Raw genomic sequence first — 21,352 nt, forward strand, 5'->3', positions numbered from 1 at the left:
TAAATTTTATATGTCATATATATACAATATATATATTCTCATTATCATCATAATTCCAAGAAAACACACGGCTCTTAACATATATGGGGGTTAAAACATTAACATCTTTAGAATTCCTTGTGCTAGTATTAATAACACATGTCTGATATACATATTATATTTGTGTTGGAAGTGATTAGCACCCTTTTCCTTACTAAATTTTAGGAGTAGTATCATCCAGCTTGCCTCATGGGCCATTTTACGTCTGGACAGGAGCAGAAACCACATTTATGAATGTGGATATTCTTCTAATTCAGTTACCCAGTCGTTGGGTTAGGAGACATTGCCATCGCAAACTTCATTTCAGGCCTCTGCGTTCGGCACAGATCCACAGGGAGCACGAGGCAGGCCGGGTCGACCAGGAAGTCTGAGCTACTTCAGCGAGGGAGCTGTAGGAACAAGTAGCATGGGGGGGGGGGGGGGGGGGGAGTCTCTCGGCAGCCAGCACCACAGGCTCCAGGCTAAGTGTTCCGCTGCCTTACTTTAACCTAAGCATTTGTTTCTGCCCTCGGGGATTTCCTCTACATTTTCCTTCTTCCTGTTGTGCCTTTGTCCTTTACTTACTGCCTCTTGCTAACCCGTCTGTCATGCTTGACTATACTTACGCTCTGACCTGAGACTGCGTGTCCATCACTTAGCATCACGGGTGGATGATCTACATGTACCAGAATGTTAGAAGTTTCACCTGAGGCAACAAGAGGGAAAGGGTGCTAATAGAAAAGTGAAAAGGAGTGCTTATGCGTGTTGCCTGTGTCAAGGATATAAATGGGCATCAGGTGGATTTTTGCAGAGTTAAGATGGAGGCAGGGCCTTGGGAGAGAGCTACCGTTGTCCTCTGCTTTCTCACCATCACCCCCCACCTCAAGGAAGAGGGATCGGGACACCTGTTCCTTACCTTAAAATAAAGGGTAGAGTTTCAGTGGTGTCATCTAGAGAGCATGACATGTGCCCCTGCAGTTGGTGGATGCCACGTCTACTATCTAATTCCTCCGAGAGACCGTAAGGGTGAGAGAGAGGCTAGCCAACTGCTGATGTGTTTGCCAAAGGAGAAGTGATTATTTTGAGTGGCCTGCATCTCAGAATCATCTGTTGTGTAAATGCCAGAGTGTGACCTCTGGCCCGGAAGTGAATTATCAGAGGAAAGGAAAGGACAAAGCATCAGTGCTTGCATATCTCAGGTTATCTGGGAAGGCTTTCTAGGGAGGAAGAGGCCTCAGCAGCAAGATAAAGAGATGCCCGCAGGCTGTGGAAGGAGAAAGAGCCAGAGAAGAGTGCATTGCTTGTATCTAGGCAAGGTCAGTGGGAGGTCCCAGCACTGAGGGGAGTCTCAGAAAACCCCACAGAGGAAGGCCTGTGACAGGAGAGAATGCTAAATGTCACCTGGCCTAGGAGCACAGATGCCAGCTCACAATAGCTGTCAAAACTTTCAGAGCCCTTCCCCCACCTCCTGCTTGCCTGCACCTGCAGGGTGAGAAGCTAGAGAAAATGGGGAAATAGAAAAAGAGGCACTTGACACCTTTCTTCAGATGGGCTTCCTATTTGTAGCAGATCTAGGGTAGGGATAAGCTAAAAGCTCTAACTTCAAGTTCAGTTTGGATTATGAAATGGGCCTCGATGTTTTCGTTGTGGAATTGAAAGCATTTTGCAATTTATCATGATTATAAGTCCTTTTATGATCTGTAGGACCACAGGAGTCAGGGGCCCTCCTGAAATAAGTCCTTCGGGAGAAGAGAACTAGCTTCGCTGATTTCAAGTGGGAGACAAAAACAAAATTGCTTTATGATAAAATTCTGAAGTGGTGTTTGTTCAGAGTCGTGGTTACATCAGGACATACAAGTGTGAGTGTTTCTGGAGAAGAATTCAGAACCAGGTTTTAGTCACAAACTTGGTAACCCTGTGTAGGTTTAGCTCTGCTTTTGAAACGTGACCTTCCGTTTTCCTTGGGCCCTCTGTCAAAACTGCCACTTTAACATCCACTGTCAACTGTAAATACGTACTGTTTCCATTGTCCCATCACTTAACTTGTTTGACCCCTTGCACCCACTGGTTTCCCTTCTTAGAAAAGTTGAATTAGCCTCCATGGTTAGGTTGATGTGTTTTTGACAGTTAAGCTGCACACGAACAGAATTGCTACCCAATGAGTGTCCTGGTCGCCACAGATTTTAATGAAATCCTACTTTATGTTTAGTTTATAGAAGCAGACTTACGGCAGAAACTGGAGCATGCCAAAGAAATTACCGAAGAAGCAAAAGGAACCTTGAAAGAGTTCACCACTCAGAGTACACAGGTGGAGAAATTTATCAATGATATAACAAGCTGGCTCACAAAAGTAGAAGAAGCATTGATGAACTGTGCTCAGACGGAGACATGGGAAGGACTGAAAAAAGTAAAGGTAGGTAATAACCTATCATGAAGCATTTATACTTCCAATGGTCATATTGGTTCTCCTATTTTGTGGTGACTGGAATAAAAATAAAGACTCTGCTCTCAGTTACCTATATTAACATCAGGCCGACCAACTCATTGGATACGGCAAAGTAAGTTAACAGGTAGAGAAATGAATGCAGGTAGTAGGAAATTGAAGATGAATCCTCTAAAAGCAGAAAGCATGCTTTACTTACTGTAGGGCCTGCTCATAAGCTATGCTTGCCAATATGTTTCTTTAGTAAAAGAGTAGAGCCTGTAGAAGACCTGTTCAAATTTCCATGAATTTTTCAAATTTCAATGCAGAGTAGTTTTTCATTACTTAATTATTTTTGTTGGTCAGTATGACTGCTTTTATCTAGAGAAGGATATATTAAAAAAAAACAAAAACAACAAAAACAAAAAACCAACAGTCGAGAGAACATTCTGCTTCCATGTCATCTGTCCATAGAGATATTACTGATCAACTGTCTGTAAAGCTTGTGAGTTGAGTTGACTGTTTCACATATGTGATCTGTTCTCTTGAACATATTTTCTTACTGTACTTAAGACTTAAGAGATGTGTTTTAAAATTAACTACTGGTGCTTTTCCTGTGGCCTGTGAGCCTAAAACAAAGCCCTAGTAGTCCACTGAAGAATGTGAACTTAGGGGGTGACTCCATTAATAGTTTCTAATCAACTGACTAAACCCAAGATCATGGGCTGGAATCCCTAAGAACCTATTCAATTTGCTTGGAATCCTAGACCATAATCCAAATGCTACGACCTCTCAATCACTGTTTGCACTTGTTCCCAAAGAGAACTGGGCAAAATTCTGAGTCAACACAGATCTATTACAAATACTGAAAAAAAAAATCCCACAAAAATGCATACGTTACTGAGTGTATTTCAACAGCATCAGTTTCCCAAAAAAAGTACCATAGTGGAATAGATGGAATATTTCCCTTGAATGTGATGAATATCCTTCATGGCATTTGTTTATTCTGTAGGAAATACAAAAGGAACTTCAAAGTCAGCAAAGCAACATCAGCTCCACCCAAGAAAATCTCAATAGCTTGTGCCGCAAGTACCATTCCATTGACCTGGAGAGCTTGGGCAGTGCTATGACTGGGCTGATAAAAAACCACGAAGCTGTGAGCCAGTTGTGCTCCAAAACACAGGCCAGCCTTCAGGATTTTCTGGAGAAGCACTTCAATGGTGAGCTCTGACAAGCCTCTGCATGAGTAGTTTGTTTATAAGAAAGAATCCAAACCAAATGCTGCCTAGAAACTGCCAGCAATAGTTGGAAAAAGCTTTCCAGCAGAATATCATTTTAAATTCATTTGTATGTCCAGATTTGAGCAGTGAAAGTGTTGTGCTTGGGCTGTAGCCATAATTCTTCCTCTTCCTCCTCAAGAAAGTAGGGATCCACCATTTTCAGGATTCTGAAATTCATCTGGATTTTCTACATATAGCTCATTTGGGTGGAAAATTACTTCCACTGCTATGATGAAGTAACACAGGAAACTTGGATATTGGGCCATGAAACAGTGGTAGCCATGTAATTCGGGAAATTGCCGGTCAGAGGTCCCTGACTCAGCTTCCCACCCAGCTGTGTCTTTGCATTGATGAAGATGTGAAATGGCTCTAAGTCAGCTGGGTGGAGAGAGGACATGGTTCCTTCCTTTGCCATAAAAATGGCTTCAACACCCCTAGAGCCTTTGTCCCTTTGCTCTCTTACATATTCAGACAATTATTTATCTTCATTTACCAAAAGAAAGAAAGAATGGGAAATCGGATATCTTAGGAATACAAATTTCTTTTCTGTCTTTTCTCTGAGGCAATTTCTCGATTCTGCCATGAACAGTCATAGTTATGGAACATGCTATAGTATATTCTACATGATTATTATTTTCTTTCTGGAATATTCTGTAAAGCAAGATGCAATGAGCTGAAGGCCACCGTTAATTCATTATGGTAATCCACGAAGCTCATTCAGTGTTTTGGATGTATTTCTCATTTTCATTACTTTCAAAAGAGTCTATGCAGGAATTCCAAGAGTGGTTTTCTGGAATAAAGGCAGCGGCGAAAAAATCATCAGATAGAACTGGCGACAGCAAGGTTCTAGAGGCAAAGCTCCATGATCTCCAGGTATGAAAGCCTTTTTCTTCTTCTCTAAACTGTACTCACGTGCCTTCAGGTCAGACCTAAATCATCTCTTTCCCCAGATCTTCTGAACTTTTCTTCTTCTTTAACAGAATTAGATTTCTTGAGTCATAAAGAGATAGACAATATGAAAAGTTGAGAAAATAAATCAGAGCTACAGAATTTTTGATCCCATTTTTCTCTCTTTTAGCCTATTGACTATTCTTTGGAATTCATTCAAAACTAAACCTAGTTTTAATTTTTATAGCAGTAAAAATATAAGTACTTTTATCTACACCATATCACTATGTGGAGGAGTTTTATTTATTTATTTTTAAGTTTATTTTTGAGAGAGAGCGAGAGAGAGAGAGCACGCACACATGAGCATGAGCAGGTGAGGGGCAGAGAGAGAGAGAGAGAGAGAGAGAGCATCCCAAGCAGGCTCTGCACTGTCAGCATGAAACCCGGCATGGGGCTCAAACTCACCAACTGTGAGATCATGACCTGAGCTGAAAGCAAGAGTCAGACACTTAACTGACTGAGCCACTCAGGCACCCCTATTGGAGGAGTTTTAAAATGAAGACATGGCTTGTGTTTTTCAGTAACCTACAGTCTAAATTTTGATCTAGGACAAACTCAAAGCAATAGGTATTATAGGTTTTACAGGTTTTACTGACTACGAAAAATATATGAATTCAGGAAGGAGAAAGCTATTGTGTGGTCGAGTTCAGAAGTGACTGACTCAAATTGAGTTTTCGACAAGTTTTTTAAATGGCTGATATGAGCAAAGCAAGTATCAGTTAAGCAAGTATCAGTTAAGTATCATTTAAAAATATATTTTTTGGTGAGGGGGACACCTGAGTGGCTCTGTCAGTGAAGCATCTGACTTCGGCTTAGGTCATGATTTCATGGTTTGTGGGTTCGAGCTCCGCGTCGGGCTCTGTGCTGACAGCTTGGAGCCTGGAGCCTGTTTCGGATTCTGTGTCTCCCACTCTATGCCATTCTAGCGCTCATGCTCTGCTCTTTCTCTCTCTCTCTCTCTCTCTCTCTCTCTCTCTCTCTCTCAAAAATGTATAGACATACATTTTTTTAAATTAAAAACAATATTTTTTAAATTAATGAGGAACATGAGAATTTTGTGGCCTCATTGGTGAGGACAGTTACGTAGATAATTTATGAGAAGTCAGAGTAGGAAGATCATTATAGTAAAGGAAGTTGGCTTTCCAGGAGGCGTGGTAAATTTAAATGTGGAATTGTCTCCTTTAAGCTTGAGATGCAGTGGAACACCACGAAGAAACGTCTGAGTGGCCATCGCAAATGCCACCCAGGAGCACGGGGGAGAAGCAGGGCTGGCTCAGCATTTCTGCTGTCTTCTTCTGCTCTGCTGAAGCCACGCTCATGCATATGATCTCTCAAGCAGAGGTGCATACCAAGAAGAGAGGGGACCCGCAGGGAGGACTTTGTGTGCAGATCAGAAGACGGAGAGGGGTGCAGGCAGCCTACCAGTTAGAGGACATCACACTATAACACGTGAAGAAGTACAGCCTGGGCTGGGCCGGGACAATGAGAACGCGGAGAGGCTGAGAGCGAGACCTTGATGAGAACGGCCTCCTTTACAGCATGGCATTGTCCACAGTTTAGTCCTCAGTGGTTCCAGTGACTGGCTGGCACCATCCTTGATTATGAGCCTTGATTCTATCTAGTTGTACGTTCTCACTCTGGCCTTTTTTTTTTTTTTTAATGTGAAATTTCTTGTCAAATTGGTTTCCATACAACACCCAGTGCTCATCCCAACAGGTGCCTTCCTCAATGCCCACCACCCACTTTCCCCTCTCTGCCCCCCCATCAACCCTCAGTTTATTCTCAGTTTTTAAGAGTCTCCTATGGTTTGGCTCCCTCCCTCTCACTTTTTTTTTTTCCCCTTCCCCTCCCCCATGGTCTTCTGTTAAGTTTCTCAGGGTTCCCATAAGAGTGGAAACGTATGGTATCTGTCTTTCTCTGTGTGATTTATTTCACTTAGCATAACACTTTCCAGTTCCATCCACGTTGCTACAAAAGGCCATATTTCATTCTTTCTCATTGCCAAGTAGTATTCCATTGTGTGTATAAACCACAATTCCTTTATCCATTCATCAGTTGATGGACATTTAGGCTCTTTCCATAGTTTGGCTATTGTTGACAGTGCTGCTATAAACATTGGGGTATAAGTGCCCCTATGCATCAGCACTCCTGTATCCCTTGGGTAAATTCCTAGCAGTGCTGTTGCTGGGTCATAGGGTAGATCTATTTTTAATTTTTTGAGGAACCTCCACACTGTTTTCCAGAGTGGCTGCACCAGTTTGCATTCCCACCAACAATGCAGGAGGGTTCCCGTTTCTCCACATCCTCTCCAGCATCTATAGTCTCCTGATTTGTTCATTTTAGCCACTCTGACTGGCATGAGGTGATATCTCAGTGTGGTTTTGATTTATATTTCCCTGATAAAGATCTCACTCCAGCCTTATTAAAGACTTTCTGACTCTGGGTTCTGGGCTCTGTTTTTCTTCTCTTGCTCTGCTATCTGAACTAAGAATTGCAGTCATTGCTCCCATGCTCCGGGGTCTCTGAATAATAGCAAAATATATTGTATTACCTTTATTTCTTGAAACAGAACATTTTGGACTCAATCAGTGATGGGCAGAGCAAGCTTGATGCTGTGACTCAAGAAGGACAAATTTTGTATGCACATTTGTCTAAACAAATTGTCAGTAGCATTCAGGAGCAAATTACAAAGGCTAATGAAGAATTTCAATCATTTCTGAAACAATGTCTTAAAGACAAGCAGGCTCTTCAAGACTGTGCTTTAGAACTTGGGAGGTAGGTTGTTTTGATAAGTGTATATTTCATCACACACAGAATATGTTTCCAAAGACTTTGAGAAACCTTAAATACAGGTTCACACTAGAACAGTAATTAATTGCTTGGACTCTGATCGTTTTGTTTGGCTTTATTTTCTATACAGAAAAATTAAGGAATTATGCATAAATGCATGTAATTTTTGTCTATTTGGTTAACGCAAAATATTAGCTTTGGCAACCAGGTTTTAGATTATCCAAGTCTTTTCTTTGTGTCCACCTCTGTTGGGTTGGAGTGACGGCAAAAAAAAAAAAAAAAAAAAAAAAAACAAAACCACAACACCTGTCAGATTCCTATGAATCAAGATTCCAATCGGGAAGCAATGTCAACAGAGGTGAATATAAAATTAGAAGAAAAAAAACCTAGGGGGAAAAGAATGTCAGTATCATCAAAACGCCTTTCTAGTCACAGAGTAAATTGCCTCACTCTTGCCAGGTTTCTTAGTGAACCTACATTCTTTTCAAAACTTAGAGCCCTTGTGCTCTTGGATCATATTTAAATCATCATAAGATACACAGAGATAACTTTCCCTTCTTGTCCCAGGGCTTCCACTGCCCTACTCAATCCATTGGAGTCCCCAGTAGTAAGACACAAAATTAAGTGCATATTGACATAGGAATGTAATCTTGCTAATAATTACCAACTGATTACCAGGAAATCAATTTGACAAGATGGGGTGACTCTGCTTAGATCTCAAGACATGTGTCCACTATTTGTCATTTTGTTACTGAAATAAATGATAATTTGGATGGGTGTGTTGTTGAGTTTTCTTCCATACTTGAAAATTCATGAGATTTTAATTGCCATCAACATTGTGACCTCAGCTATTTGAATTTATTTATTATAATGAGTACAGAAGGATTCCTACAAAGTATTTTCTTTTCTGTAGCTTTGAGGATCAGCACAGAAAACTGAACTTATGGATCCACGAAATGGATGAAAGGTTAAGTACGGAAAACTTTGGAGAGAGTAAACAGCACATTCCTGAGAAGAAGAATGAAGTCCATAAAGTTGAAATGTTTCTGGGAGAACTATTGGCTGTGAGGTATGGTGCAGAAATGGAATAGGTCCTTGCTATACTAACAAGCTGTTACTTCTCTGGTTGGTTGGCTCTTTGCTTTGGTTGTTCATTGGTTGGTTGCTTGGTCGATTGGTTGGTTGGTGATGGTGGTTGTATCTGTTTCTATCCCTAAATGTCTAGGATACAGATGATTGTGTGGTGTTCTCTATGGCAAAGTGGTATTCCGGAGAGAGCACAGGGATAGAGGTGAGGGGGTATCTGCATCCCAGGTCCACCTCCCTTTGCTCAATAAATTGGACAGGCCACTCACTTCCTGTATTTCTTGATTTTGCCTTTCAGCATTTTGCTGCTAGTAGTACCATACTTTGTTTTTAGAGGTTATGATAAGGATAGCAGGTCATAATAAAGGGTACTTTTCATTTATAAAAACAATGCTTTAGACCCCAGTTTCCATACATTCTTCACATACTTGAGCAGCCAGTTTTATTTCCAATCCGTACCCATCCTCGTAACATTCTTAGTAATGCAAAAGCTATGGCCATTAAGTCCGACTGTCCTGGAGGTTCCTCTTCTCCATTGCGGTATTTGTCTCTCCGTCGTCTCTTGGCTGAGCAAACATTTCTGGCTCCTTTCCCAGGCAAAGTTCTCTGGCCTGTGCTTTTGACTTCACCAGCTTCAGGGCTTTGCTCACTGAATTCACCATCCACCCTGGCATGTTAAGTTGCTTTGTTGGTACTTGGAGTGCAGGTTGACCCCAAGGTTCTTTTTTTCTTCCTTTTTTAAAATTTAATTTATGTTTTTAATTTACATCCAAATTAGTTAGCATATAGTGCAACAGTGATTTCAGGAGTAGATTCCTTAACGCCCCTTTCCCATTTAGCCCATCCCCCCCTCCCACAACCCCTCCAGCAACCCTCTGTTTGTTCTCCATATTTAAGAGTCTTTTATGTTTTGTCCCCCTCCCTGTTTTTCTATCACTTCCCTTCCCTTATGTTCATCTGTTTTGTCCCTTAAAACCCTCATACGAGTGAAGTCATATGATATTTGTCTTTCTCTGACTAATTTCGCTTAGCATAATACGTGGATAGTTCTATCCACATAGTTGCAAATGGTTGACTCAAACCTCTTAACTATCCTCTTAATGAGCAGATGTACTCATCTGTGAAGCAGCAGAGGCTAACATCCAGCCTGCTTAATCAGACAAATCAGCAACAGTGATCAATTCAGTAAAAAATGTCTAATTCCAATCATATTCATTCCTTCTTTCTGCTGAGTCTTCTTTTTGGTCAAACTTGCCTAAAAAACAAACATGCAAACAAATACACAGACATAACCCATAGTGACAGCTGCTATTGGTGTGCTAGTTTGATGACTATTATAAAATTTTCCTGGAATGCTTTGGTCCCTGTGAGCCCTGTGGTCTCTGGAGCCCTTACCACGGAGTAAATTCTTCATTGAATCTATACGCGCCAACCCCCAGTAGTGAGTTTCTCAAGGTCAAGGACCTTTAGGTCGTTATCATTGTTATAGTCCCAATGGCTGGTATAGTACCAGAAAAAAAAAAAGAAAATATTTGCTGATTTAATAGAAGAACAGTATCATTCTAACTATATGGCTTTCTGAAAATTACACTGCACTTTATTTGCTTTTTAAATCTTGATCCCTCTGTAGATACAATGTAACATGGTCACACCTACTTCTCTCTTTCTTCCAAACTGTTAAAATGACTTTACATATTCTTCTTGAGCTGGTATTCTCTGGTGTTCCAGGACCAGAGGCTAAGAATCCTTAAGTGTGTTTGCCCCCAGGCTCTTTGTAACTGGCTACTTCTCCGGACAATCCTAATATAGTCTGCCTCCCCCCTCCCCCCCCCCCCCCCCCAGGTTCTCCAGCTGGGTCACCTGACTTCTCCCTTGCTGGCCACTTGACCCTCCCCGTCCTCTGGATTGTTTTCTTCATAATATCACACTCAACTATCTGGAGGGGATGCCTTTTTTTTTTTCAAAGTGCCCCAGATTTGAGATTTATTGAACTTCTATCATCCATTAAGGAATTCTTTTAGCAACAAGTGATATCCGTCGTCTTGAATTATTTAACTCACTTTGTTGCTTAAGCCAACTTCTTGTCTTACCAGATTATAAGAAATGTAATTTAGAGTAGATATAATGTTGTACAAATCATATATCACAGAGGGCCACAGGATGCTCAGAAAAAAAAATGACAGACCTTGTAGGAGATAAAGTTTGTATTCTTTTCTCAGTACTCACAAGAGTTTGTGTTCACACATCTGCACTCTCCCTTTTGGTATCCTGGAAAATTTTTGATAGACATACTGATCAGAATTCAGAACTCTGTAGAACAAGGTAAAGCCAACCCTCCCACTAAGACTACACTTTCCCTTGACATAATTAACATAAATCCAAACTGAGATGAGCCAAGTACCCAGGATACAACAAGGAAACCCATCAGCACTCATATAATGACCCTTTGAAAGAAACTGGTTTTTTGCACATTATCTTTTGCACTGGGTCCTGGGGATATGGGATCAACGCAATAACCCTGGCTTCTGCAGGGTGAAAGCCTGAGGACTGAGGCAGAGAGGGTGCATGAGGTCATAGAAAGGGACAGAGACAGAATGGATACGGACGAGGAGCCCTGTACTCTCCTCCCTCCCTGGGGTCAGTGCGATGCTGCCTGTGGAGGTGATGCCTGCGCTGGCATTTGAAAGGCCGACTAGGAAGGAAGCAGAGGAGAGTAGAAGGGTTTTCACAAACAGGAATCCTCGTGTATGCACCAAAAAGCAGAGGGTCTGGGGACAACTCGGGAGTAGAGCATGAAGTCAGAACAGAGAAATGTTAGAGATGAGGCTGGAAAGGCGGTCCTGGGCCATTTTCTGATGTGGATTCCTTAAAATATAGGGCGGGATCTATACACAGCATAGATGGATTGAAATCCCCGGATGTATATTGAGTGCATTCAGAAAAATCATAGGGATGCAGGTAGCCAGCCCTGTGAAGGTCCCCAGCATCTTCCTTTTAAAGGCATGTTAGCCGTGAGCTCTTGTCTGGCTACTTCTCCAGGATTGACTATCTGTTGCACTCCCGAATGTCAGAATTCAACTTTTTTTTTTTTTTTTTCTGTTTTTTTTAGAGAGTCTCTGGATAAGCTTTCCCAGAGAGGGCAGCTTCTCAGCGAAGAGGGTCACGGGGCTGGAAAAGAAGGACGCCTGTGCTCCCAGCTCCTCACCAACTACCAGAACTTACTCAGAACGACCAAAGAGAAACTCCGGAACTGCCAGCTGGCCCTGCAGGAGCACGAAGCCCTGGAGGAAGCTGTGCAGAGTATGTGGTCCTGGGTGAAGGACATTCAAGAGAGACTGGCCTGTGCGGAGAGCACCGTTGGAAGCAAAGACACCTTGGAAAAGCGGCTGTTACAAATACAGGTAAGCGGAGAACAGCTGCCAGACACGGACAACTTCTAAAGACCAATTTGCTTAGATTCACAAATATCTGAGTTAATTGTCCTAATTGTTCCGTGAGCCTCTCAGTGAAGATCATGTGGGCAAAACAGAGAAATTGGAGAAAGGGATATGGAGGGGTCACGCTGCCCCTTCAATAGCTTCAAAATAATTTTTGATTTCATTTAGTAAGTATTCAGCAGATGTTATGAGATGCTGACTCTACTCCAAGCACTATGCAAGTCATTGGGGAAATGGAGACAAAGATTCGTGCTTCCTTTCCAGTTCACAGTCTAGTGGGAGAGACTAACCTGTAAATAGTTACCTGCAGTAGCCCATGGAGACAGGGGCCATGACCAAAGCAAACAAGTGTGTCCACCAACCCAGCCTGCAGTCAAATGAAGGGGACCTTGAAAGATGGGAGTTAGCCAGGCAGTGATGGGAGGGGGCTGTTAGGTTTCTGACAAGTGTGTCTTTATTTTTAAAATAATTTTTTACTTTGAAACTAACATTCAGTAAATGTACACTTCTAGGTTAGTGGTCCAGAGTTTTCCAAGAATTTAAATTGGAGTTAATCCTTGACTCCAAGACTCCTGATATCTGATGTTTAAATAATTAAATATCTGGGGCGCCTGGGTGGCTCAGTGGGTTGAGCGTCCGACTTTGGCTCAGGTCATGATCTTGCGGTTCGTGAGTTTGAGCCCCGTGTCGGGCTCTGTGCTGACAGCTCAGAGTCTGGAGCCTGCTTCCAATTTTGTGTCTCCCTCTCTCTCTCTGCCCCCTCCCCCAACTCTTGCTCTGTCTCTGTCTCAAAAATAAATAAACATGAAAAAAAATTAAATAAAGCATCATTTTGCACTAGGGTCCAGGGTTTCTTGTTGTGTTTTCATTTTAAAGTGAGTAAGGTTTCTCATGGGAAACATAACTGTTTTTCAAAATATGAGAAGGTTCTAATATTCCTACTGACAGGAATTCACTGTTCCTTCATAGGACATTATCCTGTTGAAAGGGGAAGGAGAAGTTAAGTTGAATATGGCCATTGGCAAAGGGGAACAGGCCTTGAGAAGTAGCAACAAACAAGGTCAAAAGGTGATCCAGACTCAGCTACAGAACCTTAAAGATGTGTGGGCTGATATCATGAGCTCCTCCGTCCGTGCTCAGAGGTACAGAGCCTATTTTTAGTGTTTATTTTCCTAAATAAAACCTCGTGGCTTAGTAAATGATGGAACAATGCTGAGAGTATCCTGTGGTAGAGTTACCAAGCATATTATTTTAGCTAGTTATATGCATACTTCTCTTTGCCTAGATTATAGTTTCTGTAATGACAAAGACAACTCTGTTTGTTTGCTTGTTCTGTGCGTGTGTGTGTGTGTAATATTTACATCTCCCATAATATCTCTCATGGAATCTTGCACACAACGTGGGCTCAGTAAGATCCCTCCTTTCAATTCATCAAAGCAAGGGTGTATGGTCTTTAATAACTTTAATAATGTTTCCCTTTTTAGAGGAACATACAGGGAATTAATTTGTTAGCAACTGTTCAGCTTAAGTGTTTATCTTTTTCTTAATCAGAAGTAATGTCACTCACAATGGGGCTGTGGAAATGTGTGTAGGCTTTTAGATTGTCCCAGTGATGGGCGCATCCCTGGCATTTAGTGACTAAGGCCAGGAGAGCTTATGTCCTGCGGTGCCTGGGACGTTCTCCCACACCCAAGGATCCTCCCACCTGGGATTCCGTAGAGAAGACAGCAATGGACGAGGAGCAAGCAGAGAAGATACTGATTGTTACGCCTGGTGTTGTTGCAGTTAAATTTATGAGTGGAGAGTGCCACCTTCCTTTCTTTTCCACGTATCTGCAGATCATCTGGCTGGCTGGTGGGACCAATGACCTTCAGTCAGAATTCTACTAAATTACATTCCAGCAGGCATATTCCGAAAGCTGTATATACTTTTAGGTCGCGGGGGAAGTGTGTGCTTAATAATAAATAAATGAATAGCGAAGGAAACAGATGAATAAAAGATTAAAGCTCATCACAAAACAAAACATAACACAGCACAACACTGCAGTTATCCACACCAATGCAAACGGTGAACCATGGTTATAACTACATTTTAGAGACTTTGTTTGTTTTGTTTTGTTTTCTTTAAATACAGAGCATAGGTGGTGACTCCCAAGGCCAGCAGGACTTTGAATCTCAGGAATAACTTATAATGGTCCACAAAGAAAGAAATCAGATCCTCTGGTTCTATTATTCTAGAATGAGGACTGCTGGAGCGTGAACCAAACCTCCCAGTGCTTGGCAATAGGCTGGCTCCATAAAAGGGAATATGAATGTGGGTGAATGTTTTTTGGGTGTTGGAATAAAATGTTAAATACAAGAAGCAGATTCAAATCCTTGATTCTGCTTTTTTTGAGTAAGAAATTAAATTTGACAACCACATATTAAGCAGTAGCAGTGCTCCAATTATCGAGCTAAAATAACGAAAGGAAACAAAGTAGTTTTTGCTCTTTAAGTGCTCAGAGGATAGGGTGGGATGCATTCTAAAACGCTCCAACTCAGGTTGTGTTACTAAGACACTGTGGGCTTGTAGTATAAGGCAGGGCCTGGGGGTGCTTCTGGAGAGATGAGATTGATTTGGACTTTCTAGAAAATTCTTTAAGGAAAGGATAGCACTTCAAAGTACCTATGTTGAGGTTTCTATTGGTGCAAAAGGAGCAATTTGAGGGGATGCTGGAAGTACATTTACCACAGAACTCCAGGATACAGAACTCCACAGAACTCTACCATAGAACTCCAGGATCATAGGCTTATATGCAAGGGATGCTTGGAATGGTCACTAAGATGAGTTTAGAGTAGTTTGTAAAGCTCAATAATGGCATTAACAGATTTTTTAAATCTGTTTTTAAAAAATGCCAGTCTGGAGAGCCTTTTATTTGACAGTCTGGAGAGCTATTTACTTGACTATTACTTATATGACTTATATGACTATGTTTCTTATAAATATATTAAGCCCTTTTGTCCTTTACACATTCAACTCAGGAGCACTAAGCACTGTCCATTTTTGAATGAAAATCAATCTAATAATATTATGTACTTAGAAAGAATACCTTAAATTTTGAATTCTAGTCAAGAAATAGTTATCAACTGATTTTTAATAAGGTAAACTGGGTCCAAGAAAATTAAGAATTGGTATATATTAAATAAAATTTAATTGGTGCCCCAGTACTGATGTTTTAACAACAAAATACATAACTTTGCTTACTTAGGTCCATTTGCATTCGGAAGGCAAATCTAGATGCCTATATGACTGTAACATCTTACTTCAAATTCAACATAGATCTCTTTTCATTTGAGGAAACTATTGTGGGTCAGAGAAGCAGTGTTTTCATCACAGAATAGCCTTCAGTAAAACAGCTTACATGGATGCAATGCCCTCCTACTAAGAGTTCAGTAGGCATGTCAAGATAACTTATTTTTGTGATGTGTGACATTAATTCTAGCACTTTGGAGTCTGTGATTAGCAAATGGAACGACTATCTAGAGTGGAAAAACCAGTTGGAGCAGTGGATGGAATTCGTAGATCAAAAAGTGGAGCATCCCCTACAACCACAGCCAGGTCTGAAGGAGAAGTTTTCCCTCCTGGACCACTTCCAGTCCATCGTGTCCGAGGCAGAAGATCATGCCGGAACCCTGCACCGTCTCGCCTCGAAATCCAGGGAGCTCTACCAGAAGACTGAGGATGAATCTTTCAAGGAAACAGCTCAAGAGGAACTGAAAACACAGTTTAATGATATAATCACTGTTTCCAAGGTTAGTATTTTACATTGGAGAAAAAACTCCAAGGGTTCAGGTAAAGAATATACTCCAGGTTGAATTATAGGGGATCTGGCTGCCCTAAAACTATTTGTATATTTAGTGAACAGTTATTACATAAAGATCATTACTCGCCTATGGATCCCCGTGAATCCTTCTCTTTCTGCAGTCTTGGCATTATTTTTATTCTTTGTTTTTCACCGTTCTCCACTTGGGATATTAGTCAGTCCATTTGTTTTCTTTAAGATTGAGCCTCAAATGTCAGTATTTGCAGTTCTTCTTCTGTTGTTGGCCATTTGTATCTGTTGTATTAAATGCGAGTCTGTTTGCCTCCTAGATTTCAGTCGTGTACAACGTATGTTGTGCATTTCTCATTGTAGTATAAACTGCCTTTTCCTATTCTTATTCTCCAGATATAGGCTCCTTTATGTAAAATCAGGATTGTTTTCAGTTCTCTCTGATTCTTTACTTTCCCCCATGAATTTCTTTTGTGTGTTTGTGACAATGTTAAAGAAAATTAGGGAAAGATTTTTTTTTTCCTTTCTTCGTTTTCCTTTGGGGAATTCTCTTTGTATTATTAACACTACAATTTTTAACATGTGTGTTAGTTTATCTTAATTTTTATTTTGCTAATGGTTGATAATGGTTAAGCTCTATGACTCTGAGGTCAAAAAGACCTAAATTTGAACTCTGCATTTGACCCTCTTTTGGATGTGTGACTTTGGGCATGTTACTTAACCTCTGTGACCTTTGTTAAGTGCTCTTTCCTACAATATAGTGATAAGAGTATCTGTATGACAGGAATGTTGAGAGGACTAAATGAGCAGATACATTTAAAGTGCTGAGCAGAATACTGTCCACAGTAATTACACTGTAATAAGACTCTAATAACACACCAATAATATACTGTATTGTTGCCTAAATAATAGTTATAATAATTATTAAATGGGTTAGTAGCGAGGGATGTTAGTTAACGTTCATTCCGCATAGATTTTTGTTCTAACCTAAAGTAAATTTAAAGGAAATGGTTGCTTCCTTAAAGTCTTTCAGTCGAATTAAGATTTGATGTCTTCATTCTAAGATATTAAACAGAAAGTTCAATAATAGGAATGAAATCGTTAAGACACCTGTTCTTTTGTCTGACTTCATATTCTCAAAAAACGCCCAGTGTTAAAGTATCCTTTTCTTTGTGCACTAGGAGAAAATGAGGAAAGTGGAAGAGATTGTGAAAGACCATCTCATGTATTTAGATGCAGTCCAGGAATTCACGGATTGGCTCCATTCAGCGAAGGAAGAACTTCACCGGTGGTCAGATATGTCGGGAGATTCATCAGCTACCCAGAAGAAATTGTCTAAAATTAAGGTCAGAAAGCGCACAGATATTATAACTTCATTGTTTCATTGATTCTTGAGTATGCCATCCCTATGATGAAGGTTCTATGGGTGAGATTGTTAGTTAAAATGTGTCCTATTTTCTATTTGTTGATGTTTATTACCTTGCACCTCACAAATTATAAACAGAAGCAAAAAGGATAAAAGGAATTCAAGACACTTTACACTTGTGAGCAGAAATGGAACATTGTCTGTGTATACTTCCATATGCAAATTTGCTCATGGGAGACTATGAAATATAAGCCAGCTTGGAGGGCTGATGGAACCAGATACTATTTTCTAGCACAGTGATAAAAAAGCTTATAACATAACTTAGTTAAATGAATTTGAATAATAACTTGGAAATGTCATCCTAGATGTTTTCATCTGCTTTTCTAGCCAACGGTACAACAACATAATGGAAGGCAGTGCTTTATTTTTTTTTTATTTTTATTTTTAAAAAAAATTTTTTTTTTCAACGTTTATTTTTGGGACAGAGAGAGACAGAGCATGAACGGGGGAGGGGCAGAGAGAGAGGGAGACGCAGAATCGGAAACAGGCTCCAGGCTCTGAGCCATCAGCCCAGAGCCTGACGCGGGGCTCGAACTCCTGGACCGCGAGATCGTGACCTGGCTGAAGTTGGACGCTCAACCGACTGCGCCACCCAGGCGCCCCTGGAAGGCAGTGCTTTAAAGAACATTAAAAGTCTCACCTAGTTTATTCCCTTACAAGGGAGCTGGACAAGTGTATTTCTAGTTATTTGAATATTTAATTGCAGTAATTGCCCCCCCCCCATGGAAAAAATAGATTTTAATCTAAAAATTAAGCAATGATAGGGGCAGCTGGGTGGCTCAGTCAGTTGGGCAACCATCTTCAACTCAGGTCATGATCTCATGGTTCATGGGTTCGAGCCCCACGTCAGGCTCTGTGCTGACAGCTCAGAACCTGGAGGCTGCTTCGGATTCTATGTCTGTCTCTCTCTGCCCCTCCCCCACTCGTGCTGTGTCTCTCTCTGTCTCTCAAATATAAATGAACATTAAATTTTTTTTTAAATTAAGCAATGATGAAACCCTAAATGGTTTACTTGTGGATGAAGAAATGTTGGGAATAAATAGTGTAATTATTGTAGGAATTTAAGATTCACATTGTGTTCTGATCCCTGAACATAAGAATATAAAAGTCCTAAAAATAATAGTTGATGACAACAATAATAACTACATTTTGACAATTTATTTATTTATTTATTCATTTATTTTTAATGTGTATTTTTTATTTTTGAGAAAGAGAGAGAGATAGAGCACAAGCAGGGGAGGAGCAGCAAGAGGGGGAGACACAGAATCTGAAGCAGGCTCCAGGCTCCGAGCTGTCAGCACAGAGCCTGATGTGGGGTTCAAACTCACAAACTGAGAGATCATGACCTGAGCCGAAGTCGGACGCTTAACAAACTGAGCCACCCAGGCGCCCTGAGAATTTATTTTTAAGTGCTTAGAAAGTATGATTTAAATCTTACAGTGACCATGTAGGTTTAAAAGGAGATAATCACACAAAGCACCTTTTGAAATTCTTATAATCTGTGTGATTCTTTAAAGTGCTTCTTTGATACATTTCTCACTAATATTTTAATTTATTCATCCATTTATTCAACCAAGGTTGTACATTCCCTCAAGAAACCTGCAGTGTAGTAGGGAACAATGATGCATAAACTGATGGTTATAAAATAGTACACCAGATGTAATGTGAGTTCACTCCACTTCTAGCTTAGGCTCTGGAATCAGATGCCAAGGCTGCATTCTGCCACTATTGATTTTCTAGCTGTGTTGGGCAAATCACTTGATGTCTGTCCTCGAGCTTCAACGTCTTAATGGTAAATTAATAACAATAGTACCTCGATCACCTAGTGGTTTTGAGGACTTAATTAGATCATGCACATAGACCATGCACATGGCATACACTCAATAAGAAAATTCAACAGATTTGGTCAACGAGGCCTTTAATTGGCTAGAGAATGAAAGTGGGGGAAAAGTCTAGAGTGATGGTCTAGACTTTATGCTCTTCCAAACATATGGGAAATGTAGGAGAAGGAGCTGGCAGGAAGAAATTGGAATTTGGGAAGGAGAAAGTGAAACCTGGCAGAGGGTGACACTCTGAAGTCCAGGTCAGTCCAGACTGGAGGCTGGTGTGTGGGTGGGCGGGGAAGGACCTTGGAGGAAATGAGCACCTCCTCTGACCTTCAGCATCATCTCCTCCCACCCCCAAGAGTAACCGCCAAGAAGGGACAACCTCAAAGCCAAATATGTGTGTATAAGGGGTATATGTACATATGATATTTTTAAATAGTTAAACCCAAGACAAGGAAATACATATACAAGTCATTTCAAAACACTTTAAAGTGATGACATTCTTGTTCAAAATCCGGATGGGTGGAATTAGGGTTGCAAATATTGAAATGTCCCATTTTCTTGCCTAGGAAAACTGAGATAATGCCTTAGAGAATGTTTTGGGAAAAACTGATTTTTGACTACTGGTACCGTTTGAACTCCAAATTTGAAATCACCCATAAAGGCAAATTATTAAGTATTTAAATCTGATAATTAGACATAGCTCTTTTTTCAAAGCTATAGTATTTTTTCCCCAAGTCACTACTTAGTACATGCACTGATAAGCCAGGAAGACTTTTAGAAACCTCCTGGCAAGAAAAGGGTGGGCATGTATATTAAATGCTAACTGTGTAAGGATTCATGTGATTGCCCTTTGGACTACAATATAACTAGACACTTTTAAATTACCTATACTAAAATTTGGCTCTTGTATATAAGTGCAAGAAGGTATATTTATTTTAAGCGAATCTAATGAAATATGAACTGAATTATATAGGTTCGTTAAGACAGTTTGTATTTACCATAACCTATTAAGCATGCTTCATACTTAACACTGCTATTTTTCGACGCTTATTAATTTGTAATTGATTTTCCTCTTGAAGTTTTTTCCCTAATAATCATCTTTTCCTTCGATTTAAGCCAGAACAGAAGTCATAATTTTGTATTAATACTAACAAAAACTTTAGCAACGGATACATAAATGTATAAACAGCAGATGATGAGGGCGCCTGTGTGGCTCAGCCAGTTGAGTGTCTGGCTTTGGCTCAGGTCGTGATCTCACGGTTTGTGGGTTCAAGCCGCATGTCAGGCTTTGTGCTGACAACACGGAGCCTGCTTCAGATTCTCTGTCTCCTCTCTCTCTCTCAAAAATAAATAAACACAAAAAATTTAAAAAAAAAACCCACCAGATGATGAATTAAGTGAGAGATTTTAAGACTCTATTCTCAGAAATGCCGCTATTTTACCTAATTTGTAACACACATTTTATTTATTTTTTTATTTTTCAACGTTTATTTATTTTCGGGACAGAGAGAGACAGAGCATGAATGGGGGAGGGGCAGAGAGAGAAGGAGACACAGAATCGGAAACAGGCTCCAGGCTCTGAGCCATCAGCCCAGAGCCCGACGCGGGGCTCGGACTCACGGAACTCGAGATCATGACCTGGCTGAAGTCGGACGCTTAACCGACTGCGCCACCCAGGCGCCCCTGTAACACACATTTTAATTTATCTTGTCCTTTAGAGTATTTGTGTACTTTCAGCCTAAAAGTTATACCTACGTTGTTAAACTTCTGGTGAGTTTCTTAAAAGTAAAAATGATAGCAATAAATGAACCCAGTCTAAAAGTTACTTTGCACTTTTGGCTACGCATGTCTGTGAAATATTCGTTGTAGGTACTATGAAAATGTTTATTTAAGGTACCGCGGTATTTGACGTTGAGGAGGGCTCATTCTGTGGTTGTGTCGGCTGAGCGTTGAGTCCTGGTGGCACAGAACTGACCTAAGCCGCTATCTTACCAGAAGGGGATGGAAACGGGGGACAGACCGCGAGCGGAGCAGGGCTGCTGCTCTGTGCCAGTCCCTGCTCACTCGTGTCACCTTAAGGAGAAAGAGCACATTTACACATTTATTGGAGAAACACACCACAGGCGAAAGTTTATATCCCTTTGTGTCAAGACAATTTCACATATTCAAACAAGGCCTGATTTCAGGGGCCCTGTTCAGTCTGTTCCAGGATGCTGCGCATTCCCTGGCTTCTTTTGCCTGAAACCTCAGCGCTCACAAGGATAACTCTCTGCTCTCGCAACTTAGGGGTGGGCGGATGAATAGA

General features: G+C 40.8%; 1 protein-coding gene across 17 annotated transcripts in view; it reads left to right on the forward strand.

The window, feature by feature from the left end:
* Nucleotides 1–21,352, forward strand: part of SYNE1 (spectrin repeat containing nuclear envelope protein 1) — a 480,816-nt gene that overhangs the window by 222,099 nt on the left and 237,365 nt on the right. For all 17 annotated transcript variants that reach the window (XR_005782621.1, XM_040448857.1, XM_040448858.1 and 14 more), the window contains 9 exons: nt 2,228–2,431; nt 3,453–3,660; nt 4,481–4,593; nt 7,238–7,443; nt 8,372–8,527; nt 11,654–11,945; nt 12,951–13,123; nt 15,463–15,772; nt 16,974–17,138. Coding sequence is in view for 16 of the 17 variants with exons in the window: in XM_040448857.1 (XP_040304791.1) it covers nt 2,228–2,431; nt 3,453–3,660; nt 4,481–4,593; nt 7,238–7,443; nt 8,372–8,527; nt 11,654–11,945; nt 12,951–13,123; nt 15,463–15,772; nt 16,974–17,138 (1,827 nt within the window). In the remaining variant the exon portion in view is untranslated. The remainder of the gene's footprint in view (nt 1–2,227; nt 2,432–3,452; nt 3,661–4,480; nt 4,594–7,237; nt 7,444–8,371; nt 8,528–11,653; nt 11,946–12,950; nt 13,124–15,462; nt 15,773–16,973; nt 17,139–21,352) is intronic.

Source organism: Herpailurus yagouaroundi, unplaced genomic scaffold, assembly GCF_014898765.1.
Source record: "Herpailurus yagouaroundi ecotype Mexico unplaced genomic scaffold, PumYag 198, whole genome shotgun sequence".
Classification (NCBI taxonomy): Eukaryota; Metazoa; Chordata; class Mammalia; order Carnivora; family Felidae; genus Herpailurus; species Herpailurus yagouaroundi.